Source organism: Lonchura striata, chromosome 17, assembly GCF_046129695.1.
Source record: "Lonchura striata isolate bLonStr1 chromosome 17, bLonStr1.mat, whole genome shotgun sequence".
In the NCBI taxonomy this organism is placed as follows: domain Eukaryota; kingdom Metazoa; phylum Chordata; class Aves; order Passeriformes; family Estrildidae; genus Lonchura; species Lonchura striata.
In genome coordinates, this window is record NC_134619.1 from 12,507,209 (window position 1) to 12,529,871 (window position 22,663).

At 55.2% G+C, this 22,663-nt stretch overlaps 2 protein-coding genes across 3 annotated transcripts in view; one reads left to right on the plus strand and one right to left on the minus strand.

Moving 5' to 3' along the window:
- Positions 1 to 622: 622 nt before the first annotated feature.
- The window catches only part of NECAB3 (N-terminal EF-hand calcium binding protein 3), a 28,041-nt gene continuing 6,000 nt past the window's right edge, over positions 623 to 22,663 (minus strand). The window contains exons 3-13 of one of the 2 annotated variants that reach the window (XM_021540454.3): positions 22,318 to 22,426; positions 18,290 to 18,315; positions 17,232 to 17,329; positions 5,404 to 5,540; positions 5,134 to 5,255; positions 4,643 to 4,722; positions 4,219 to 4,272; positions 3,612 to 3,724; positions 1,913 to 1,990; positions 1,569 to 1,660; positions 623 to 827 (exon numbers count right to left, since the gene is read on the minus strand). In XM_021540454.3, coding sequence (XP_021396129.2) covers positions 799 to 827; positions 1,569 to 1,660; positions 1,913 to 1,990; positions 3,612 to 3,724; positions 4,219 to 4,272; positions 4,643 to 4,722; positions 5,134 to 5,255; positions 5,404 to 5,540; positions 17,232 to 17,329; positions 18,290 to 18,315; positions 22,318 to 22,426 — 938 coding nt within the window. In that variant the 3' untranslated portion in view covers positions 623 to 798. The remainder of the gene's footprint in view (positions 828 to 1,568; positions 1,661 to 1,912; positions 1,991 to 3,611; positions 3,725 to 4,218; positions 4,273 to 4,642; positions 4,723 to 5,133; positions 5,256 to 5,403; positions 5,541 to 17,231; positions 17,330 to 18,289; positions 18,316 to 22,317; positions 22,427 to 22,663) is intronic. The other variant, XM_077787032.1, reaches the window with a different exon arrangement.
- On the plus strand, positions 7,240 to 8,310 carry ACTL10 (actin like 10). The gene has a single exon (XM_031506540.2). The coding sequence runs from the start codon at positions 7,240 to 7,242 to the stop codon at positions 8,308 to 8,310; it is 1,071 nt and encodes a 356-aa protein (XP_031362400.2).

Here is a 22,663-nt window from a genome sequence, read left to right on the forward strand (position 1 = left end):
ACTCCCTCCACACTGGCTGTGCCAAGGCATTTCTTCCCAGCTCAGCAGAGGCTCTGCTGCTGCAGCACCACCAAGGAAACCCCCAGTGCCACCCTGGAGCAGGTGGGATCTGCTCCAGCCTTCCCCCCTCCCTTCGTGCCCCCACCCCAGACCCCTCCCCATGAACTCAGCTCCAGCTTCTGGCACCACTGCCCAGTGCCAGGGCTGGTTTCTGGGCACTGAGGAAGCAGCAGCCTGGAGCCACTCTGGCCTTCCCTGGGAGTGGGATGTGCTGGGGACAGGCTCAGCTGTGGGCACAGCTGGTGGGGCACAAAGCCAACCTCGAAGCCACGGCGCCTGCTGCCAGCGTGGCAGGGCATGAGCAGGTACCCCTTGCCAGAAGCACTTCATGAAATATTTTTTCCCTATAAAACACTCTCCACAATCCATATCAGGCCACCTGGCTCCCTGGGCAGGATGTCACAGCTGGCCAGGGCTGTGTCCCCCTGCCCATCCTGGGCAGCCTCAGCGCCAGGAGGAGGAGGAGGGGCTGAAGGCTCCTGGGATGCAGCACCAGCAGTGCTCCCCCAGGGGCCGGGCTGCCACCCCAGCCACGGCTCCCCCAGGCAGCTTGGACACTGGCTTAGGAGCAGGATAGAGAAATAAATTAACATGAGAAGAGCAAAGGAGCAAAACACTGGCCGGGCAGAGGCCACAGGAGGGAATGGAGGGACAGGGAGGTGACAAAGGGGACAAAGGCTGTGCCCAGGGCTCCAGGTCCTCCTGCATGCTGATGGGTCCTGGAGACGCTGCCCCGGGTCAGTTGTTGTTCATGATCCACCAGGAAGCTGGGAAGAGAGGGAAAGCAGGGAGGTGAGGGCAGTGGGAAACTGGGAATGGGGATTTGGGGTGGCAGAGATGGGGGACCTCACCCTGCAGGTCCCTAGCTCTAAAGCACCCACCCCACCCCGGGCAGGGAGCCTGGAGAGGGGAGATCCCCTGGAACTGTGGCAACTTCTGCAGGAGAGCACTGGGAATGTGGTCAGCGGGACTGGCAAGTCGGGAGCAGCAGGCTTCAGTCCAAATTAATCCTTGTTTTATGGACTAATATTTTACAAGACTCTGAAGTGATCCCTGAAAGCAAACCAGGGCTGACTTTGGTTCCCAGTTCCCACAGCTGGTCCCATTGGTCCCCTGGGAATGTGCACCATCCCCATCTGGCCTCCCCTGCCCCAGGGCTGGGCTGTGACCCTGCACGCAGCCCCTGGCCTGGCAGCACCAGCGCTTTGCAGAGCACGTTCAGGGCTCAGGGGAAACACAAATCGAGGCACCAGGTGTATTTGGGACAGGACTCAGCTTATCTGCTACCCAGGCAGTGTCCCTGCTCCTGGCTGTCCCCACTGGAGAGCACCCTTGGGCAGGGACAGACCCCAGCTCACACCCAAACCTGCTGGGGACAGCATGTCTTACCCTGAGGCTTGAAAAACCTCATTTAGGTCACCCCAAAGCAATTTTCTGCTCTGAAGGGAGCCACAATGCCTGCTCCTGCCCTGTGCAGCACCCCCAGAGCAGCACGGAGGCACCCTCACCTGGGAAGAGCATGGTGGTCAGCAGCTCCGGGGACTCCAGCAAGCTGAGGATGGACTGCTGGAAAGTCTTGCTGCAGCTGGACTGCAAGTGGCTGTAAAACAAGGTGAAGGCTCAGGGGATGTGGTGCCAGGGCCCTCTGCCCACACACAGGGACAGGGCAGCTTCTGCACCCCAGCACCAGCCCCTGCTCCTGCCCTGCTCCCCAAGTCCTACATCGGGGTGTTCACCCCTGTGAGCTGCAGATGGGGCACACAGGGCAGAGCAGTGGCACAGGCTGGGCAAGGGAAGGGAGCAGGGGGCACCCCTTTGAGCCCCCCAGCCCCACACACGGGCACTGCCCCACCTTCTCCAGGAGGTCACGTCCTGCCAGAACTCGTACAGGATGAAGCAGGCCTCGTCCGTCAGCTTGCAGGCAGAGACACTGCGGGGACAGAGTGACCCTGAGCTGGCTGGGCAGGCTGGCACAGCCCTGGCACAGTCCTGGCATGGCCCTGGCACAGCTTGGCACAGCCCTGGCACAGCCCTGGCACAGCCCTGGCACGGCATGGCCACGTGTGCCCATCAGCCTCCCCACGGGGCTCCCCAAGCCCAGTCTGGCTGCATTCACACTTGGTGAACAGCTCCAGAGGATCCCAAACCAAATCCTGCTCCACAGCTGCTGTGCCCAGGGGCCAGAGGAGCTTTCCAGCTCTTACACTGCTCTTTGCTGCTGCCCAGGAGCCAGCACGTTCTGTCTTTTATTATTTCCTACTCCTCCCCAGCACTGACACAGCTCATCCTGCCAGCCATTCACACAGGGGGAAACTGAGGCACGGGGGCAGGAGCTGAGCTCACAGCACAAACCCACAGCTCTCTGTCCCCAGAGTGCTGCTTCCCACATTCCCTCGTGCCCAGGAGAGGCCGGGGCTGCTGCTGGGGAGGCAGCCAGGGGTGACTGCGGTGCTGGGGGTGCAGGGGAGGGGAAGCAGCTGTGCTGGGCTGCAGCAGCAGCAATTCCAGCTGAGGAGCAGCCTTTCCTGCAGCTGCTGGAGGGGGCCAAGCCCATTCCCAGGGGGGACAGCCCAGCGTGTCACCCAGCAGCTCTGAGGCCGTGTCCCCTGCTCCCACATGGGCTCTGCCATTCCCCGGAGGGACCCAGCCCCACGGAGCATCCCCAAGCTGATGGAGTGTCCCCGGGCTCATGGAGTGTCCCCAGTCCCACAGAGTGTCCCCAGCCCCACGGAGTGTCCCCAGCCCCATGGAGTATCCCCGGGCTCATGGAGTGTCCCCAGCCCCATGGAGTGTCCCCAGGCTCGGCTCCAGCTTTGGGCTCACGTGGAGCGCCAGCCCACGAACGCCACCCCGCTGTCTACACAAATAGCCCTGATGACAAAAAAGCCCATCAATTCCAAAGGAAAAACCTCCCATTCTCTCCACCACACGTGTCACAGCGAGCATCTTCCTTTTGTTTGGACTGAAAATGTGAATTTGTGCTGTTGAACGTGAAGAGCTGAGAAAGGACTCTCGAAACGGGAACAGCAGGAACGTTCCCTGCTGCAGGCGGCCCGGAGTGCCCCGTGGGACAGGGGAAGGCAGCAGCTGTGCCTTCGGGGCCAGGCTGGCACTGCCATGTCCCTGCAGGCACAGCAGGGCTCTGGGCAGCCTTGGCCTCACCCAGGGGCAGCCTCAGGTGCTCGTGGCAGTTTCCCACGGGCTCTCCATCAATCAGAGCTCTGCAGGAGCCCTGCCCTTGACCTTCCCGTTGCTTTTGAGTCCTTCAGTGCTGGAGGAGCTCCTGTTTCTCTTACAGGAGCGGCCACAGCCACTCCTGCAGGCACAACCCCCCACCCCTGGCCAGGCACTGGTTCTCACTGGGAATCCCTGCAGCAGATGGGATGGCACTGCTGCAGCCGTGGCACCATCCTGCCTGCCAGCTCCGAGCCCAGCCTTGCCCTGGCCAGCACACAAAACACTCCACACAAACCCTGGCGTCCCCCGAGGGTGTTAAAACCCCCATTTCTGGGGGGCCACCTCCCAAAACACCCCCAGAGCACCCCACTTACTGCAGGCAGCTGCTGTGCCCGGCCGTGCCCTCGGTGTAGGAGCGGAACGCCTGCCGGAACTCCTCGATGCCGCTCGTGGCCACCGAGATCTGCCTCTTGGCCACCAGGATGTGCTGCCGGGGGACAGCAGGCGTCAGGGGCTGTCCCCTCCTGCCCTCCCTCCCCCCCGTGTGCCAGCTGTGCCACCACCGTGCTGGGAACAGCGGGGACACAAAGCAGCCCTCCCCACAGGGCAGGCTGTTCTTGCAGGGAGCAGCAGGGATGCTGCAGCCCCCGTGGGGGTCCTGCTGCAGATCCCCACGGAAAGGGGCCTGGGCACCCCCACCGGCTCTGTGGGCACTCCTGGAGTGGTTGCATTGCTCTGGGCTGGCAGGGGGCACTGCCCGCGGCTGGCAGGGACACGAGGGAGCTGCATTTGTCCCCTGGAGGGTCCCAGCCCTGAATCCAGCCTGCTCAGAGCTGCAGAGCTGCCCAGGCTGGGCACAGGGGCAGCGTGTGACAGAGGTCACTGCACACCACGGGGACGGGGACACGGACAGGGACAGGGACAGGGACAGGGACGGGGACAGGGACACGGACAGGGACGGGGACAGGGACAGGGACTTACTGCATCCTCTCCTTTGCACATGGCTTCCTCCTTCAGCGGCTCCAGGCGTGGGCTCTGCATTAGCACCGGGGAAAAAGCAGATTTATTGTGACAAAACAGAGTTACCGGGAAACACCAGAGGTACCGGGAGAGTTCTGGGCAGGACAGGCACGGACCCCAGGGACAGCCGGGTGCCACCCAGGGACACCCCTGTGGTACCCAGGGGAGGGCAGGCTGTGCTCTGCACACCCGTGGGGTCAGTGGGGCCGGGGGGACTCCTCAGCACCCCAGGGAGGCAGGAGAGGTGAGCAGAGCTGCGGGGGAAGGGGTGCAGGGTGCAGCTCTGTGACAATGGCAGGGCTGAGGAGGGGGGCTGCTGGCACGGGAGGGAGTCCCAGCACTGATGTGGCCGTGCCCAGGTGTGGGGCACCCCCTGGGCACACACCTTGCACTCCAGCTTCTCGATGATCTGCTGGAGCCTGTTGATCTGAGCCATCCACTGGCCGTTGTCCTCGACACAAACACCTGCAGGGCAAAGGGCACAGAGGTGTCACCCAAAATAAGCTCAGCTTTGACATGGCCAAAGCTGGCTCAGGACCCAAAACCCACAAAATCATCTAAACCCCTGATTTCATAAAAAAAATATTAGATTTTTTTTTTCCTACTGCCCAAGAGATAAAACATCCCCCAGTAGTTCCAGCTGGAAGCTGGACAAGATGCACCAGGCTCCATCCTGAAGAAGCCCTCACTGCCCAGTGCTGCTGGAGATGTGGCACTTGGGGACACGTGTTAGTGGTGGCCATGGCAGTGCTGGGAGAACTGTTGGACTCGATCTTGGAGATCTTTTCCCACCTCACTGATTCTGTGATTCTGTGCTGGTCCCACACCCCCTCCGGGCTGCAGCAGCACACAAAGAACCTGGGGAACAGCAGGTACCTGTGGTCAGCATCCCAGAGTAGGGGTCTGCTGGGGACAGGCAGATGTTCTTCTGTCCCCTGCGCCCACACCGCCGCCCTGACCTCGGGCCGACCGAAGTCTCCGGTTTCTTGATCTCCTTTCTGGAATTAAATGCAAAACAAAGCAAAAGGAGGGGTTGAAGTCATTCCTAGAGGTGTCAGCTCCGCTCTGGGCTGGGAGAGGGCTCCTGGCTGTCCCTCCCAGTGAGGAGGGGCTGGGGACAGGGGGCAGCAGGTCCCAGCCCGGTACCTCTCCCGTCCCGCCTGCTCCTCCACCGTGTCCACGGCGCACTCGAGGGATGCCTGCAGGGACTGCAGCTGGTGCATGGTTTCCCGCAGCAGGAACCGCGTCAGGAACTGCTCCATCTTCGAGGCTGTCTCGTACCTCTGGGGGAGAGGAGAGAGGATCTGTCAGCTCTGCCAGATCTGCCTCTGTGCAGGGGCAGCAGAGCCACGCCTGGGAAGGGCAGTCCCGTAATTAAACCGAACGGGGTGAGTTTCAGTCAAATTTGAATTATCACCAAAAGTGACACTTTGAGGGCAGAAGTGAGGCTGTGGGGCACAAGAACCCTCGGGGTGCCTTGCTGTGAGATCACAACGGGGAATGCAGCCATGGTTCCATGGGCACCCCTGTCCCAGCACCCACAGCCCTGGCCTGGCTCTGCCAGCTCCAGGAGCCGTGCAGGACACATGGACACAAGCCACAAGGCAAAGGTCATTCTCAGGGACAGCCCCAGCCCCGGGGAGGGCCCCAGGGCTGGCACAGCACCCCTTGTGCCACCCGCTCACAGTCTGCTCTGTTCACTGCAGGGCTTGGGGACAAGGCTGGGAGCCCATGGTGGCCCCTGGGTGCTGGCAGCTCCCCCAGGGACCCCCCCACCACTGGCAGGCGCAGGCAGGGGCTGGCTTTGTGCCCTCCCTGCCCAGGGAAACAGTGCCAAGCCTGTCTGCTTCCATGAATTTCTGACGTATGCTTACACTGGGCATGTAAAAGTGCATCCAGAGGGGCACGTGAGAAGCTTTGGGGAGAACAAAGGGGTCACCTGGCCTGGAGAATGCCCAAAGAACAGGTCAAGAGGCACACCATACCACAGGAGCAGGTCTGGGAGGCACAGAGAGGCAGGGAAGAGCCTGGACACACACAGAGGCACCCCAAACTCCTGCCTTTCTCTGCCAACTGGGATCACAGATCTCTCAGCTCCTCTCCATGTGCTGTGGGCTCTGCTGGCAGCAGTGTTTGCAGAACCATAGGATGTTAAGGGATTGGAATGGACCTCAGAGATCATCCAGTTCCAATGCCCCCTGCCATGGCAGGGACACCTTCCACCATCCCAGGGTGCTCCAAACCCCATCCAGCCTGGCCTTGGGCACTGCCAGGGATCCAGGGGCAGCCACAGCTGCTCTGGGCACCTGTGCCAAGGCCTGCCCACCCTCACAGTAAAGAACTTCTTGCATTTAATACCCAGCATAAATTTCCCCTCTTTCAGTTTGATCCCATTCCCCTTGTCCTGTCACCACAGCTCCTGACAAAGAAACCACTCCCACTTCCCTGCAGCCCCTTCTCTCACTGGAAAGGCGCTGTGAGGTCTCCACACAACCTTCTCAGCCCCATCTTTCTCAGCCTGTCTCCAGAGGGGAGGTGCTCCAGTCCCCTCAGCAACTCTGTGGCCTCCTCTGGAATTCCTCCAACAGTTCCGTGTCCTTAAGCTGGAGACACCAGAACTGTGAACAATATTCCAAATGGGGTGCCACAAGAGCAGAGTAGGTGAGAAGAGTCATCTCCTTTGACCTTCTGGCCCTTCTCCTTCAGGTACAGCCCAGGATTTGGACCAGCCACTCAACTTTCCTGTCCAGTGATCACTTGCTTTCTCAAAACCACCTCAAGTTCTGTCCTTGCACTGTTAGAAAACCTCTGGGGACGGAGACAAGGTACCCCAAGGTACAGCGAGACGGGGAGCGAGGAGCCAGCAGGGACGTGCCCAGCGCAGACAGCAGAGGGGCTGAGCCAGCCCCCTTGCAGAGCAGCTTTGCCCTCACAGCCCGCTCTCGCCCCACCGCAGGGCCCGGCAGCCCTGGAGCTCCAGCCATGCTGCGGCCCGCGGTGGTGATCGACAGCGGCAGCCGCTGCACGCGGGGCGGCTTCGCGGGCCAGCCGCGGCCGCAGTGCGAGCTGAGGGCGGCGCCGGGGCGGGCCGGCCCCGCCGCGGGGAGCCCGCCCCGCCGGGCCGCGGCGCCGCTGCAGCACGGCCTGGTGGCGGACTGGGACGCCGTGAGGAGCCTGTGGAGCCACCTCCTGCGCTGCTGCCTCGGAGTGTCCCCAGAGGAGCACCCGGTGCTCCTGGCCGAGTCCCCGTCGTGCCCCGCCGCGGGCAGGGCGAAGGCGGCCGAGGTGCTGTTCGAGAGCCTCGGGGTGCCCGCCCTGCACGTGGCCAACAGCGGGCTGCTGTCGCTCTGCGCCCACGGCCGGGTCACCGGGCTGGCCGTGGAGGCCGGGGCGGCCGTGTGCCATGTCACGCCCGTCTGCGGGGGCCGGACGCTGCGGCAGGGCACCCGCCGCCTGGGGCTGGCCGGGGACCACCTGTCCGGGCACCTGCGGCGGCTGCTGCTGCAGAGCCCCGCCGAGCCCGCGGCGCTGCAGGCGCTGACCGAGAGCGCGCTCAGCCAGCTCAAGGAGCGATGCTGCTACGTGTCCTTGGACTACGAGGCACAGCTGCGGGACGAGGGCTCCCATCGCCCGGCCAGCTTCCAGACCCCCGACGGGCGCTGGATCACGCTGGGCAAGGAGCGCTTCTGCTGCCCGGAGCCGCTGTTCCGGCCGGAGCTGCTGCAGCACAGCGGCCCCGGGCTGCACCAGCTGGCCGGGCACAGCCTGCGGGCCGTGCCCCGGCACGCCAGGAGGCCCGTGCTGGGCAACATCGTGCTCTCGGGAGGCTCCTCCTTGTTCCCCGGCTTCCCCGAGAGGATGTGCCTGGAGCTGAACCTCCTCTTCCAAGGAGCGGGCCTCCACATCGAGGTGCTGGCGAACCCCGGCAGGGGCACGGCAGCCTGGGCTGGGGGCTCCATGGCAGCCTCGCTCACCTCCTTCCAGCACACCTGGATGACAAAGGGCGACTACCAGGAGCACGGGGCCGAGTACGTGCACGCGAAATTCCAGTAGAGAGGTGGCAGCCATGCCACTGTGTCACTGCTGGAGTGACTGGAACGCTGCCCTGCGCCGAGGCGGCTGCAGCAGCGCTGCCCGAGCGGCTCCTGCGCTGCTGCAGGGGTGCAAAGTCAATTAAAGTGCCCTAAAAGAACCAAAGGGCTTTTCACTGACACTCCAGGTTATTTCCTGTCTAACAAGGGTGTGTCCCGTGGGGCTCAAAAACAGCTGGGGCTCATGCTGGGGATGCAGGCCATGCTGACTGCCTGGTTTGGGTGCATTCAGGCAATCTCAATGCTCCAGGCTGCCTTTCCCAACTGGAAATGCAGCTGCCAGGATGAAGAAGGGACTTTCTCCAGGTGTCAGCGCTGCAGGACCCCCAAGGGAAGCCATAAGTGCAGGAGGAAGGAGCTGAGCAGGGGAAGGTCCACACAGCACCTGCACTGCAGCCACTTACTGCAGGAGGTGATTCTTCATCCTGGCACTGGAACAGGTCAGCACTGGCTGAGGAAGATGAGCTGAAAGCCAGGGAACTGCTTTCACTCCTTTAATTTAGCTCTTAAGGTCGTTTGGTGCCTCAGGGAGCCGATTGAGCTCCCCGAGAGGCATTTCCTCAGCTGGCTTTGCTGCTGCCTGGCTGAACGGCCTCAGCCCGGCAGATGATTAGAAAGGGATCAGAGGTTGTGAAGGCAGCAGCTGGGGAACACAGCCCAGCTGTCACAGCACACTCCTGTCCCCATGGCCAGCCCCGTGCCAGCTCCTTAAGGGACACAGAAACCACAGGATGTCACCGTGAGCTCTGACAGAGACAGGAGCAGCAGTGGGAGGGTGAGGAAGGAGCCTCCACATGATGCAGGAGGGCTGGTTGCTCCCTAGGAGCATCCACCAGGAGAGGTCCACCCCTTCCTCAACAAGACAAGGCTGGAGCAGCATCCCTGCCTTCCCCGTGGTGTCCTCGTGTGACCCCAAGGCTGCAGCATCCAGAGCTACCCTCACCCCCCCAGGCTCCATGAACCATGTCCAAAATAATGTCCAGCAATGCCACCCCATTACTGGGGTCAAATATTTCCAATTCCTGCTGCGTTTCTCTCCAGCACACTGAGGAGCTGGAATTCCAGAAGCTCTGCACAGAAGGATTTCATTGTAACCCTTCCACTGCTGGTGTGAAAGAAAGGGAGCAGTGGGGGGGGGGTCCTGAGCCCCTCATGGTTTTCTGGTTGCTCTGTGCCAGTCCAGGAGCTGTGTCTGACTGGGCACAGCTGTGGCTGAATGGGAAGGGAAGGGAAGTGGAGAGAGTGGAGAGGATGGATGCTCATCCCCAAAGCTCTGGAGTCAGCAAAGGATGGTCACAGCCTCCCCTCCTAGCACCAGGGGCCAGGGAGATGGGGGTTTCATCCCTGCTGGAAAATGAATCTCATTTTCCTCTCTCGAGAAGAGGGTGGCAACAACACTGACAAGATGCAGCCACAGCAAACTGAGTTCCAGCTCTACACCTCCAGCCTCTCCCAGCCAAGCATCCCACGTGTTCCCACAGAGCCTTCCTTGCTCACAGCCCCAGAAAAGGAGAGCTCAGGGCTGGGGATCCCTGCCCACCCTTCCCCTCCTCATGCCAGGGTGTGCAGGCACTGAAATCCCTGCCAGCACTGCCTCTCTGTGCCTGCCCAGCTCCTGCCAGCCTGGACTCTTCCCTGCTTGAAGGGAACAGGAGACACTCCAACCTCCCAGGACACACCTGCAGGGAGTGAGTCCCCAGGGGGGCACAGCAGGAACATTATTCTCCCACCACATAGCCTTGCACAGTCTGCTTTGATGCCTCAGGGTTTAGCTTTTCTATTTTTCAGACCCTGTGCTGCTTCAGTGTGTACTTCTGAGGCTCCTGTTATGGGATGGTGAGCGCTCTGCACAGAGCAGGGAGACAAAACAATTCCTTCTCCAGCTGGGCACCAAGGACAAATGATCCAAACCTCAGCCCAGGAGCACAAACACCGTGGGCTGGAGAGAGAAAAACAAGCAGGATGGGACTGCCTGGGCTGAAGCTGGAATGGGACAATGAACTCCAAGGTGCCAATGGAGCAGAACTGATCCCAGGGAGAGCCCCCGGGAGCACTCGTGCATTTTGGGACCATTTTGGGTCATCTTGGGTGCAGCCCTGGCTGGGCTCTGGTGCTGCCCAAGGTGGATCCATGGAGGCCTCCTAATAAATCCCTGCTTTATTCTTTCGCTCTGTCCAGTCCCTGTTCTAGGGCAGCCTGCACAAGGCATCAGTTTCACTGCCCAAAATCCAAATCCAAGCCCTGTCACGCCTCTGGCACCACCGAGGGCCCTTCCCCCAGCAAGCAGCCAAATGAGGTGCTCCCATCTCTGAGGTGTCCTCCAGCCCTGCCACAGCCTGGGCACACAAACACTTCCCCTGGCCTGGGGCTTGGAGGCTTCTCCCCAAGCACATCACTCCCCTTCCTGTGGGAATTTACTTAGGTTAGTAATTTCATTTTTCGGGGGTACTTGGGCAGTACAATTGTACTACAAACTTGTGTGTCTGTATATAGGATGATGGGGAGCAACATTTAATTATGGATTATTTATATTTTTTTTTTGGTACTGAAACTCAGTACAAAATTTTATTGTTAGAGTAGAATATTGTTATTGTACTTTTAAAAATAGAATACAAGTTTTTAAAGCACCTCTCAGTTGCCCCATCTCTGGGTCAGAAAAGGACATCATCTGGCACCTTCCCAGGGCCAGGTTCTAGGAAAAGCACCAACCCTGCCTCCCAGCACGCCCCATCCTCTCAGCTTCCACCCTGAATGCCCTAAGCCCCACGCCCCCCATGGATGGAGGTTTGTGGCAGAAGCAGAGCTGCTCTCACCAACACCACATTCAGCCAGGGCAGTCCCCACACCCCAAACACACAGGCACCAGTGTGGGGTGAGAGCCCCCAAAACCCCAGTGCCAGCCCAGGGCACGCTGTGCCAGGAGGGGATTCAGCAGTGCCAGCTGCCTCCTGCCTCCTCAAACACAGCACACCCAGGGGAAAGTGCTGGAGACAGGATGGAAATACCCATCCCTCAGGACAGCTCCAAATGCTGCTTCACCTTCCAGCAGCAATTTGGAAAATTTCATGCCAGGGGAGAGAAAGAACCTAAAATCCAGCCCCCATCACACTCCTCATTTTGGGGCAAAAAACCAAAATCCTCTCCTCAGATGCTGCACAGAGGTCAAACCCTCTGTGAGCAGAGGTTCAATAAACTCACTAAGCACAGCATTTTCTGCTCATGGCAAAGGAAATCACTCAGCAAGCTCAAGACAAGGAATTTTGGTTGTGCACTGGTAACTCAGCTCTGTTTACTCGGCTGAAAATCACCAAGTTGCCAAGAGCTGCTGTAATTCTGCTTTTGAGGGGTTTTATTGATTTCTTATGATGATAGTTAAGCTCAGGACAGAATGGAATGGGTGGCCACATAATTCCTGTCAAAGGATCAATGAGGCTGCCTGGCTTGGAGAAGTATTTCTGTGGGGGTTTGCAGTGTTTGCACACTGGAGAATGGAAAGATTTCAGCATACAGACCCCCTGTGAGAAACATCAGGCTGTTTTCTGAGCTATTTCCACTTTCACCTCCTACCTTTACACAATTACATCACAAACATGAAGTTCGGCCACAAAATAAGGTGTAATTAGCCCACTGCAGCACAGCTATCAAGTTATATTTTACAAATAAGTGGGAATGACAGAATGTGGAGGGAAAACCCTCTCTTCTTGACAGGGCATATTTTCTTCAGCATGTTCCCAGCAGCCCAGTGAGAAAGGATGGAGGCAAGGGAACCCCTAATGGTTTGGTTTCCTCCTGCTGGCCTTCAGAGCCATAAAAACAACCAGGAGCAGGATTGCTGCTCACACACACACACACACAGAGCTTCCTGCAGCGTGGGAAAGGGATTTATAGAAAATTCTTAAAATCTGACAGAAGGCTCACATATTTGTGTGCAAACATTGAGATAAGAAATGTTAACTTAGAAATATTATAGAATAAGATAGATATTGTTGAGAGAGAAATGAAACTAAAAATAAGATTTAAAAAGTAAAAGTGCACTTTAGGTCTAAAGTATAATATAAAGTAGATAAGTGTATATATATATAAGTATAAAGTATAGTGTAAGTATAAAATAAGTTTTTAAAAAGGGTGTAGCTAAAGCTGATAAATGCCAATAAATGCTTCTAATGTTTTGTAATTAGGAAATAGTTGGTTTCTGATTGTGATGGTGTGAATGATAACATCTGTATTGTCTCACCCTTCTCATGAGACTGAAAATTAAATAAAAGTTTTTAAGCCACCTCTCAGTTGCCCCAACTCTGGGTCAGGAAAGGGCCCAATCTGACACTGCAGTGACTGCAGGCACCCAGGACAAACCCAGCTTGCACCTCCCACACTCTATCCCAGGGTTTCTCCTGCCAAGGAGATGGAGGAGCCTGGCAGGCAGGAGACAGCTGGGACACAGCCCAGCCACCCATGCCAGGTATCCTGGCCTGCAGGGACACGCATAGAGCTGGGAATATTCCATCCCAAGAAGGCTTTTGGCAGCACCGCCTCAAACCACAGCTCCCAAACACCCCCATGGAACCTTCATGTCTTATTCCCCTCCTGGGTAGCTCAGTGGCACGCTGAGCAGTCCCCACGGAGCTGCCCCAGCTCTCTGTGTGTTGTGCTGCTCCTTTTTGTGGGAGTCCAGAGCTTCCCTCTGGCTGCCCTGGCAGGTCTGGGACCCTGGCAGGGGTCAGGAACCCCCCTGGACAGAGCCCCAGAGACACTGGCTGTGATCTCTGTCCATGGAAAAGAGTTTTCAATCTTACAGGATGAATTACAAGCTCTGAGTGTTTGATATGAGTAATAATTAAGTGTGGCACGGGTGCAAAAGTAAAATTTTAGGACTCTAGATTAGGGGTCCAAAGGGGACAAGATGGAGGAAATTGGGTGTGCCTTGTCCTTTTTCTCCTTCTTCACACCCTCCATATTTCACTGTGGTGTTGGCATTTTTCTGTTGGTTCAGGCTGGGGACACACTGTTCAACATGGGTGACAGATATTGGCACGTTATTGTAAATCCAGCCCAGGGAGTTTCTGGTATTTAATGTTTGTCACATCCCACTGAGGGCAGAACCCCACACGCTGCCCTGCAGGACAGAGCTGGGCAGGGCAGCAGAACATGTGAGAGAAAAACAGAATAAACAACCTGGAAACCAGCACAGACCAATGATGGCTTCTGCTTTGGCAGCGGGGCTGACAGACAGAGACTTTCTGCAATCTCGGAATCATCAATACCTCAGATTCTGACACTTTTTCACGTTTCCAGCTGTGTCCCTGGGGGATGCAGGGCTGAGCAGCCCTGTGGCTGCAGCAGGGAGGAGCTGCTGGAGCTGGACCATGCCCTGAGCAAGAGATGCTGTGCTGGGACAGCTCAAAGCAGAGATGTCCTCCTTCCTTCTTCTCCTTCTCCTCCTTCTCGTCCCTCCTGCCAGCCTGGGCCTCGCTGCCTGCCCAGAGCCAGCCCAAGTCCTCCCAAGCACAGCCTGGCAAGGACAGGACCTGCAGGTCCTTCAGCAGGGCTCTTCCACTCAGGAGTCTTTGCTCCTTTTTTTGTTAAGGTTGGGATTGAATGCTTGAGATGGTATTTCTTGTTTGGACCTAGGTGTCTATTAGTTCCTAGCTATATTAGAGTTTCACACATTGTGAGTTCTATAGTATTTTATTTCAATAAACTAAAACTAGAGCTGTATATCTCTCTCTCCAAGGTTTTTAAGGATAAACTGTTCAATTAGGAAATGACAAATTATTTTTACTTCTAACTTAATAACTAAATACTTGTGGCTTGTAATGTGGGTTTTTTTATCCAATTACACAATACTACTCAAACTCATGAAGAAGAAGATGAAGAAAAAGGAGTAGATTCTGCCCTAAAACATCTATCTTGTTTTATGTATATTATTCTGAATTCTATTATATATTATTAATTATATAACACATATATTATTATATATTTTATAGATTATATGATATGATTGATATTAATTATATTATATTATATTATATTATATTATATTATATTATATTATATTATATTATATTATATTATATTATATTATATTAATATATAATGTTATTCTATTATTCTTTATATATATTATTCTAAAACTTTAAACTATAAGTTTTCTACTACATGATATTACACACTTCTATTTAAACTACACACTCATAATCCTATTATTCAATTTTGGAAGCACATCAGGGGCACATCAGGGCTGGGATCAGAGCACCTGATCAGGATCAATACCTGCACTGGGGCACATCGGGGCTGGGATCAGAGCCCTGATCAGCACAGGTCCCTCCTGGCTGAGAGCAGTGCTGGGAACACTGCACTACCTGGCTACAGGCAGATCCAAACAGGTGGAGAAATGAATCCATCAAAATTTGCTTCAACAGGAAAAACCTGCTTCTCTTTTCCAGGGAGCACCACAGAAGCTCTGGAGGGAGTGAATGCCTCACAGCAATATGTGGAGAAGAGAGACTGTGCTGCTCTTTGCAGAAATACATGGCTGTACACATCCATTACCCAAAAAAAACCAGAACAGAAAGGAACTGGAAAAAGCACAGCTCTCTGAAGAGGATTCCTCCTCTGCCTCTGGACTTGTATTTAATAACTGTGAGTGGGGCCAGGGACCTGAACCAATGTGAAAATGCATTTTCAGGAGATTCCCTCTCCTGGCATGAAATTTCCACACATACAGGGAGACGCTGCTGAGGCTGGCTCTGGCCAGAGGAAAACCCAGAGAGGGACTGGCACTACAGAGGCACAAACACCACTGTGGTGAGCGTGGGGCTGGCCCCCTTCCCTTCTCTGTCTGACTCACACGGATGATGCCCCTCACCTGCTTCACAGGGAGTTCCCCTGGCTCAGCAGCAGCCCAAGCACACAGCTGAACCCTCTGACACAGCTCAGAAGGAGCTGCTGGTCCCTGGGCAGGGCCCTGCCAGCGCTGTGCTCCCCACCCTGCTCACCCTGGCACTGCCCAGCACAGCCAGGGCTCGGAGCTTGCCCTAATTAGCAGCCTCCAAAGTGCTTCCATCAGTACAGGCTGCAGGGAGAGGGTGAGCACTGGCTCAGGAGTGAAGCCTGCACCAGGCTGGGAGAATAAAGCCTGTACCAGGCTGGGAGAGCAGGAATTGCAGGGCTGCCCCTGCCCCACTCGGTGCTGCGAGCACAGCCCGGGCTGGGCCCCGTCCCGAGCACCATCAGCCCTGCAGGGCACGTTTTGAGCCATGCTGCTGGGTGGGCAACTCTTTGTTCTGGCCCAGAACTGGACACGGGCCCTCAGTGATGCTCCCAGAAAGCCTCTGTGGGCAGGATGCTGCTGGAACGGGCACTGCTGTGGGAAATCAAAATGTCCCTCAGACATTTTTGGAGGTTCTGGTTCCAGGTCAGAAGCATTTGAGACCCTGGCAGGCAGCTGGAAACAGCTGTGATTTTGGGTTTGAGCCATGGAACGATTTACCAACTTTACAGGAAGAACAAGAAGTCGCAAAAGTTTAGATATTAGAGTAGAAGCAGTCACAAAATAGAGGGAAGAATTTTTGAGTCCTGTACAGGGGGGGTTTCTGTTTTGTACATGGGGGTCAGAGGTTTTAAGACGGATTTGGGATTTGGGCCTGTCCTGTCCTCCCTCTCTCTTCTTCCTCACCTCCATGTTCTTGGTGATGTTGGCACTCACAGATTGGTTTAGAGTAGAAAAGCACCATTTAATATAGGTAATAGGCATTGGGAAAAACTGTAAACATGTAACATGTAATGTACCATATAAAAGATAGAAAAGCACCATTTAATATAGGCAATAGGCATTGGGATAAACTGTAACCATGTAACACGTAATGTACCATATAAAAGATAGAAAAGCACCATTTAATATAGGTAATAGGCATTGGGAAAAACTGTAACCATGTAATATGTAATGTACCATATAAAAGACAGCAGCAGCCCTGGCAGGGAGAGAAGAAGCAGTCGGGGTCAGAGAGGATGTCAGGGTGTGTGTGTGCCTCTGCCTGAGCTGTGAGCAAACCACAGCAGCCAGAGGAGAAAATCTTTTAGATAACTTGCAATAAACAACCATGAGACCAAACAACAGAGACTGCTGAGCCTTTCTTTGGAAGCACGGGGTGGAGGAGAGACTTTTCCACCACACAGAGCCCCTGAACCAGGCCTGGGGGTTCCATCACACTGCCAGAGCCCTGCAAGGGGGGATGATGTCCCCAGAGCACAGATAAGGTCTCCACAGCATGAAAGCTTTGGGTTTACCCTTCCCTGTGAACACCTTTGGAATTATTAAGGGAACTTCTAGGATGTTGCCCTGGAAGAATTCACCACAGGCTTTGAGAATGTCCTAAGGGTGAGTCAAAATGGGCTTCTCCCACGGTGTCCTGCAGCTGTGTTCATCTGCCCTTTCTCACATGTCACTGCCCTCTGTACTGTCCCTCTGTCCCCAAATCATTGGTTCCTGACCCCATACTTAACCGAGGACACTCACAGTCCTCTCTTTGTCCCTGGATTCCTTCAGTGTGATTCTACAATAAACCTCACTGGAAGTTTACACAGAGACCCTTTCTGTCTGTTTTTGCTGACCTAGCTGTGGTGAGAGTGTGGACCGAGTGACTGTACTGGCCTGAGCAGCTTTCTCAGAAGATGCTTTTGGGAAAGGCAGCAGCAAACCCCACGCACTGGTAGCAGGCTGCTGCCCTTCCTCTCCTCCAGGCTGCGCCTGCACGTGCAGGCAGCCCAAACACACACAGACACCCCTTCATCTGAGGGGTTTGCTGCCTCTAACCCCCAAATTCCACATTAAGAAGCAGCTGAGCTCATCACAGCTCCAATTTCACACCCTGGTTCCATCCTTACCAGCTTGGTTTTGTCCATGGCTGCCAGCACCGCAGCGTTGAGGGTTTCCAGGGCGGAGAGCACATTCCTGTATTCCCCGAGGTACGCCGAGAAATAATCTGCAGCAGGACAGAACCCCATGGTCAGCTTCCATCTCTGCCTCCCCTGCTCCCACACACAGCCAGAGCTGCAAGGGGGGATCCCCCTCCCTTTCCAGAGTCATTCTCCCACTTGGACTGAAATGAAAAGTCTTTCCCTATTGTTCTGGGTGGTGAGATGTGGCTGGGGCTGTGTGTTCTATTTCCCATCTGTCAGAGCTGGGGCAGGTCTCTGCTGTTCCCTGGGCAGTTTTTTCTTCATCTCTCCCACAGCCAATCCTCCCTGCAGGAGATCTCTGCTGTCCATGGCCACTGAGTGTCCCTGCATGGCTGAGAAAATTCCAGCATCCATGGGGAGATGCTGCGCCCAGGGGAGGAGCCAAGCATTCCTACCTGGATCCAACCTGCCTTTGGAACCCCACAGCAGCCTTTGCCCCCTGCATTCCCAGAGGAGCAGCTTTCTTCCCCCTGCATTCCCAGGGGAGCCCAGGCCCATCTCCCCCAGCCCTGGAGCTCCAGAGGAAAACTCCCCCCTTGTGCAGGATCCTGCTCCAGCAGAAGCACAGCTGGCACTGCAGGAGGGCTGAGCCCCCCTGGGATGGGGCTGAGCCACCTCCCTGACCCACAGGGGGATAGGGCTGCTCTCACTCTGCCAGTGCTGTTTTGTATTACTGCATTGTTTATTTTATTTTTATTTTCTTCCCTAATAAAGAACTGTTATTCCTATTCCCATATCTTTGCCTGAGAGCCCCTTACTTTCAAAATTATAATAATTCAGAGGGAGGGGATTTGCTTTTTCCATTTCAGAGGAGGCTCCTGCCTTCCTCAGCAGACACCTGTCTTTAAGACATCTATCCCCTTGGGAAAAGCACCTCTGTGCTGGGATCCAGCCACAGGGACCTTCGATGCCGCCCAGTCCTGCCCAGGTCAGACACACACAAGCCCCACCACACACACCCTGGGAGGAGATCCCTGACTTACCACACAACTTCTCCGTGTCCACGTTACTGCAAAAAACACAAAAAAGCTCCTGTTAGATAGTGGAGCTGGTGTGGGGAAAACAGTGGTGGTGAGCAGGGGTTTGGGGGCTTGTCTTGCATCCTGGTGGGTTTTCATGTTCATGTATTTTCACATGAAAATACATGTGAAAAATAAGGAGCTGCACAGATTCAGAGCCAGCAGCTCAGGAGCCATTCCCAGCCCCTGCAGCACCCAGGGGCTGAAGGAGCAGGAGAATCTGCTCCACCAACATCTCCTGGAGCTAGAGCGTGCAGGGAGAGCATCTGTGCCAACAGAGTGGGGTAGGGATAGAGATGCTCCACACCCCTGGCTGGCCAGCTGGGTTGGCAGCCCCATTTCTGAGCCCTGGAGCTGCTTCTTCAACCCAACCTCTTCCTCCAAGGGTGGGAAGCATCCAGCCAGGGCTCCCTCCTTGTTCATCCCTGAGCTCAGCCCAGCTCCTCCCCATGGCCAGAGCCCCTCCAGCTGCTCCTCCTCCTCCTCCCTCCCTCAGAGCCCAGGTGCTGTGGGGCTGTCTGCAGGATCCCAGGGGCTGGATGACTTCACAGAGGGGTTGTTCCTGCCCTGAAGGCCATGACAGCAAGGATCTGGCTCCAAAATCCTGGAGGCAGAGGTTCAGAACCTCACCCTTGTCACTAACAGAGAGCACTGCACAATCCCCCCCAGCATCCCTGCAGGGCTCTGGCAGATCCCTCCTCTGGTGCTGAAGGTGCTGCTGGGGTGGAGAGGGAGAGGGGAATGTTCAATAAGAGCCCCAGGTTTTGGGATGGGCCTGCATGGTGCTGTAGGATCTGCTCAGGTGGCCCAAGCCACGGAGGCAGAGCTGCTCTCAATGCCAGAGCCTGCAGGGACAGAGCCCAGCATGTCATTTATTCAAATCAGCCTCTGCTCAAGGCGTTCTGCTGCCTCAAAATCCCCCAAATGATTACATCCAATTTTAATCCTGATTGGAAAAGTGGAAGAGAGCCCCAAAGAGAGTTTTTCAAGTGTTTTTTAAGTGTTTAAGTGCTGTCACACATGGAGGAAGTGGCGGTACCTGGAGCTTGCCAGGCTCTCAGCACAAGGAAAGCTGCAGTGCTGCTGCCCAGGGTGTGGGAAACCATGGCCACATCACCCTGTCCCCCCTCTGACACTGCTCACAGGGCAAAAACACCCCCATATAAAATAAGAGAACAGTGTGTGAAGTGCTCAAAATGCCATTTAAGGTGAAATAATTAAGGCAAAAATCTTCCTACAGCTGCTCCCGAGCCATCAAAGGCTGTTTCTGTCTCCCCCTTTCTTCTGGGCTTCCATGGAGAGCACTTTAACAGCAGGCAGAGGTTCAGAGTAGGGGAATATTTTGACCTGAGGGGTGGCAGAGCCAGGGCAGAGGTGCAGACCCTCTGCTCTGGGAGTGCACCTGGAGCTCTGAGGCAGCAGAGAGGGGCAGTGTGAGGCTGGGATTCAGCTCAGCTATTTTAAACACGCAGCAGCTGATTTAGGCAGGGCTCTGCGCACTGACCTGGCACTGCAGGCACTTTTTAAAGTGGATTTAAAAAATCGTGTTTCCCTCGAGACTCAATAGAGATAAACCTGCAAAGCCCCTCGCTCTGCCAGCTCCACTCTGCCCAACTTTGCTGATCCCATCTCTAGCAGCTCTGCCTGACACAGACACTGGGGTTTGGGGCACCAGTGTACATTGCAAAAAGGTTTTGCACCTTCTGAAGTTTTCCCCTTTATTTCTGGCAGCTGCCTGGAGCCTGCAGAGCTGCTGCAGTGCTGCAAGAGCCCTGGCACTGCAGCATGCACAGCACAGCCTGCCAGAGCAGGGCAGGGAAACCCTGGCTCCCACCTGAGAGAAGGGTAAAAGCCACCACAGAGGGGATGTGGACACCTGGTGCACACGTTATCCAGGCAATTGCATTGCTCCCAGTGAGCACCTGGGGCTGGGACTGGTTTCAGCAGGAACAATGAGCCACCAGCTCAGCTCACTGCCCTTTCCAGCAAGGTGTGACAAGGAGCTGCCATCAACTCTCTCCCTGTGGCTTCTAAGGTTATTAATAACTCTTTATATCTTGGCTGCTTGCTGCTTAAAAAGAAATGTTAACTAATCAATCACTAAACCACTGAACATTGAACCAATCAACAACATCTCATGGCAGAAACCATCCCTCTGGGAGCTGTCCAGGAGAAGATCTGCTCCCTTTTCCCCCTGATGCAGCCTGCTCCATCAGCAGCCCTGCACGGGAGCCTCTCCCATGTCCCCCAGCCTGAGCAGCCCCAGGGCACAGGCAGGGCAGGACAGAGCACAGCAGGCAAACCCCAGGGCTGCTGGGGCCATTCCCATGCTGCCAGAACTCGTTCACACCAAAAACCGAGTGGAGCTCATGGGCAGAACGTGCACACCAAATCCTGACCCATTTGGCAGGGCTGCCAGGGGCAGCAGGCTTTCCTCCCTGCCATTCCCACTCCAAGAGAAGAGCCATCCTCTGCCTCCAAAGCACTCATCCTGAGACTCTCCACATTTCCCATAGCTGTATTTTGACTGTGCTCAAACCACTGATTAACTGTAATTAAGCCTGAACTGATGATGGAGGAGCTTGTCATCATTATGCTGTTGGGATTTTGTCAGAATGTGCCTGGAATTTATGCAAGAAAACAGCAATCAGCTGCAGAAAAGCAGACGGGATTTTTTTTTTTTTATAATTTGTCATGTTGGGAACCTCCACTGCCATTACAGATCTGGTTTCCAAATCTTTTTTGTGTGACACGGAGTGTTTCAGTCACTCTCCATCATCAGGGGCTGGCAGATCCTGCAGAGTCTCCGAGTAAAGAGAGAAGAAGGAATCCACTCAAATTCCTTCTTCCAGACACTCACAGGCTTGAGGTTATTTCCACCAAGGGACTTCAAGGGGCACCAGGTCAGCACTTCCATCCCCTGTGCCTCCAGGTCAAAGGCTCTGAGCAATCTGCACCCAATTCCTGAACACCCTCATGGAAAGATGCATTTTCTGAATTTCCCCAACAGGTCCAGAACAGAAGGACAGGTAAAATCCACCTGCCACCCAGACTGGGAGGAAACTGCAGCCCCTGGTCCCCCAGCAGCACCCCAGTGTTTGGACAGACCCCAGTTCCTCCCAGTGCCAGGACAGCCTCACCCACAGCAACCAGCTGGGTACAGAGACCCCAGAGAGGCCAAAAATACCCAAAAATCTGGGATGAGAATCCCAGCTGAGCCCACTCACAAGGAGATCCGAGCTAATCCCAATTCCTTCTCCTGCTCTTTGGGGCTTTCTTTGTTTTTTTTACAAGTACATGAATGTCACACAAAGCAACCTACAACTGCTATGCATATTTTACCTTTATCAAATCCATCATAAGTGTAGGTACAGAGAAGTGGTGGTGGTAGATCTAGCCAAATGCTTTGGACTCTATACCTCACAAGCATTTCAGCATTAGGCCTACAACCTTTCTTTCTTATTTTCATTTTAAGAACAAGTATTTTAACGAGTATTTTAAAATTCCTCACTTCTAAAGATTACTTAGCCCTTCCAGACAGGGAATATAGTTTTATGTGACTTTGTACTGCCCTAAATTCCCCACTACATGCACCAGGCACGCTTGGGGTGGAAAGCAGCTCTTACATAAGTGACAAGCAGCTCCTGAGTCAGCAGTGGCAAAGTCTGTGACTGCCCAGCCTGTGCTGTGTCCCCACACCAGCACACACTCCTGCAGACACACAGCTATTCCAGGAGTATATTTTCCAGAGCAAAAGAACAGCATTTTCAATGCCTGCTCGCTTTCTGGAGCTGCAGAATACAGGATGGTGCTCTCAAAATGTCTGACTGCTCTCAGCACTCGCAGGGCTCGCTGCTGGGGGCTTTGAACACCTGCGTGTGGCATGAGGTGGGTTTGTCTCACCCTGACTATTTATCACACCCTCCTCCCAACGTCCTCCACCTCCAGGCAGGCAGTTTTAGCTTCTCCCGTGTCTCCTCCACGCTACTCACTCTGAGTGACGCCTGTCAATGCCACTGAACAACTCCCACAGCTCCTCCGAGCTCAGGATGCCATCAGCAAAGTAGTTCTTGAACTCCTCAAATGACAGCTTCCCATCATCTGCATTCAAAGAAAAGGGGAGAATAATTATGTGTCTGTGGGACGGCTGGGCGTGCTCTGCATGAGAATCACAGCGCAAATCTCCCTGAGAGCGTGGCCCACCAGCCCAGCAAAAACACAGAGTGCTGCTGCTGGAACTGCAGGTGGAATTGCAGCCCTTTCCTAGAGGCCCCACTGTGGTGTTCTCAGAAAGGCACGCAGACTGTCCAAGAATAAACAGCACACTGAGGGCAGCAT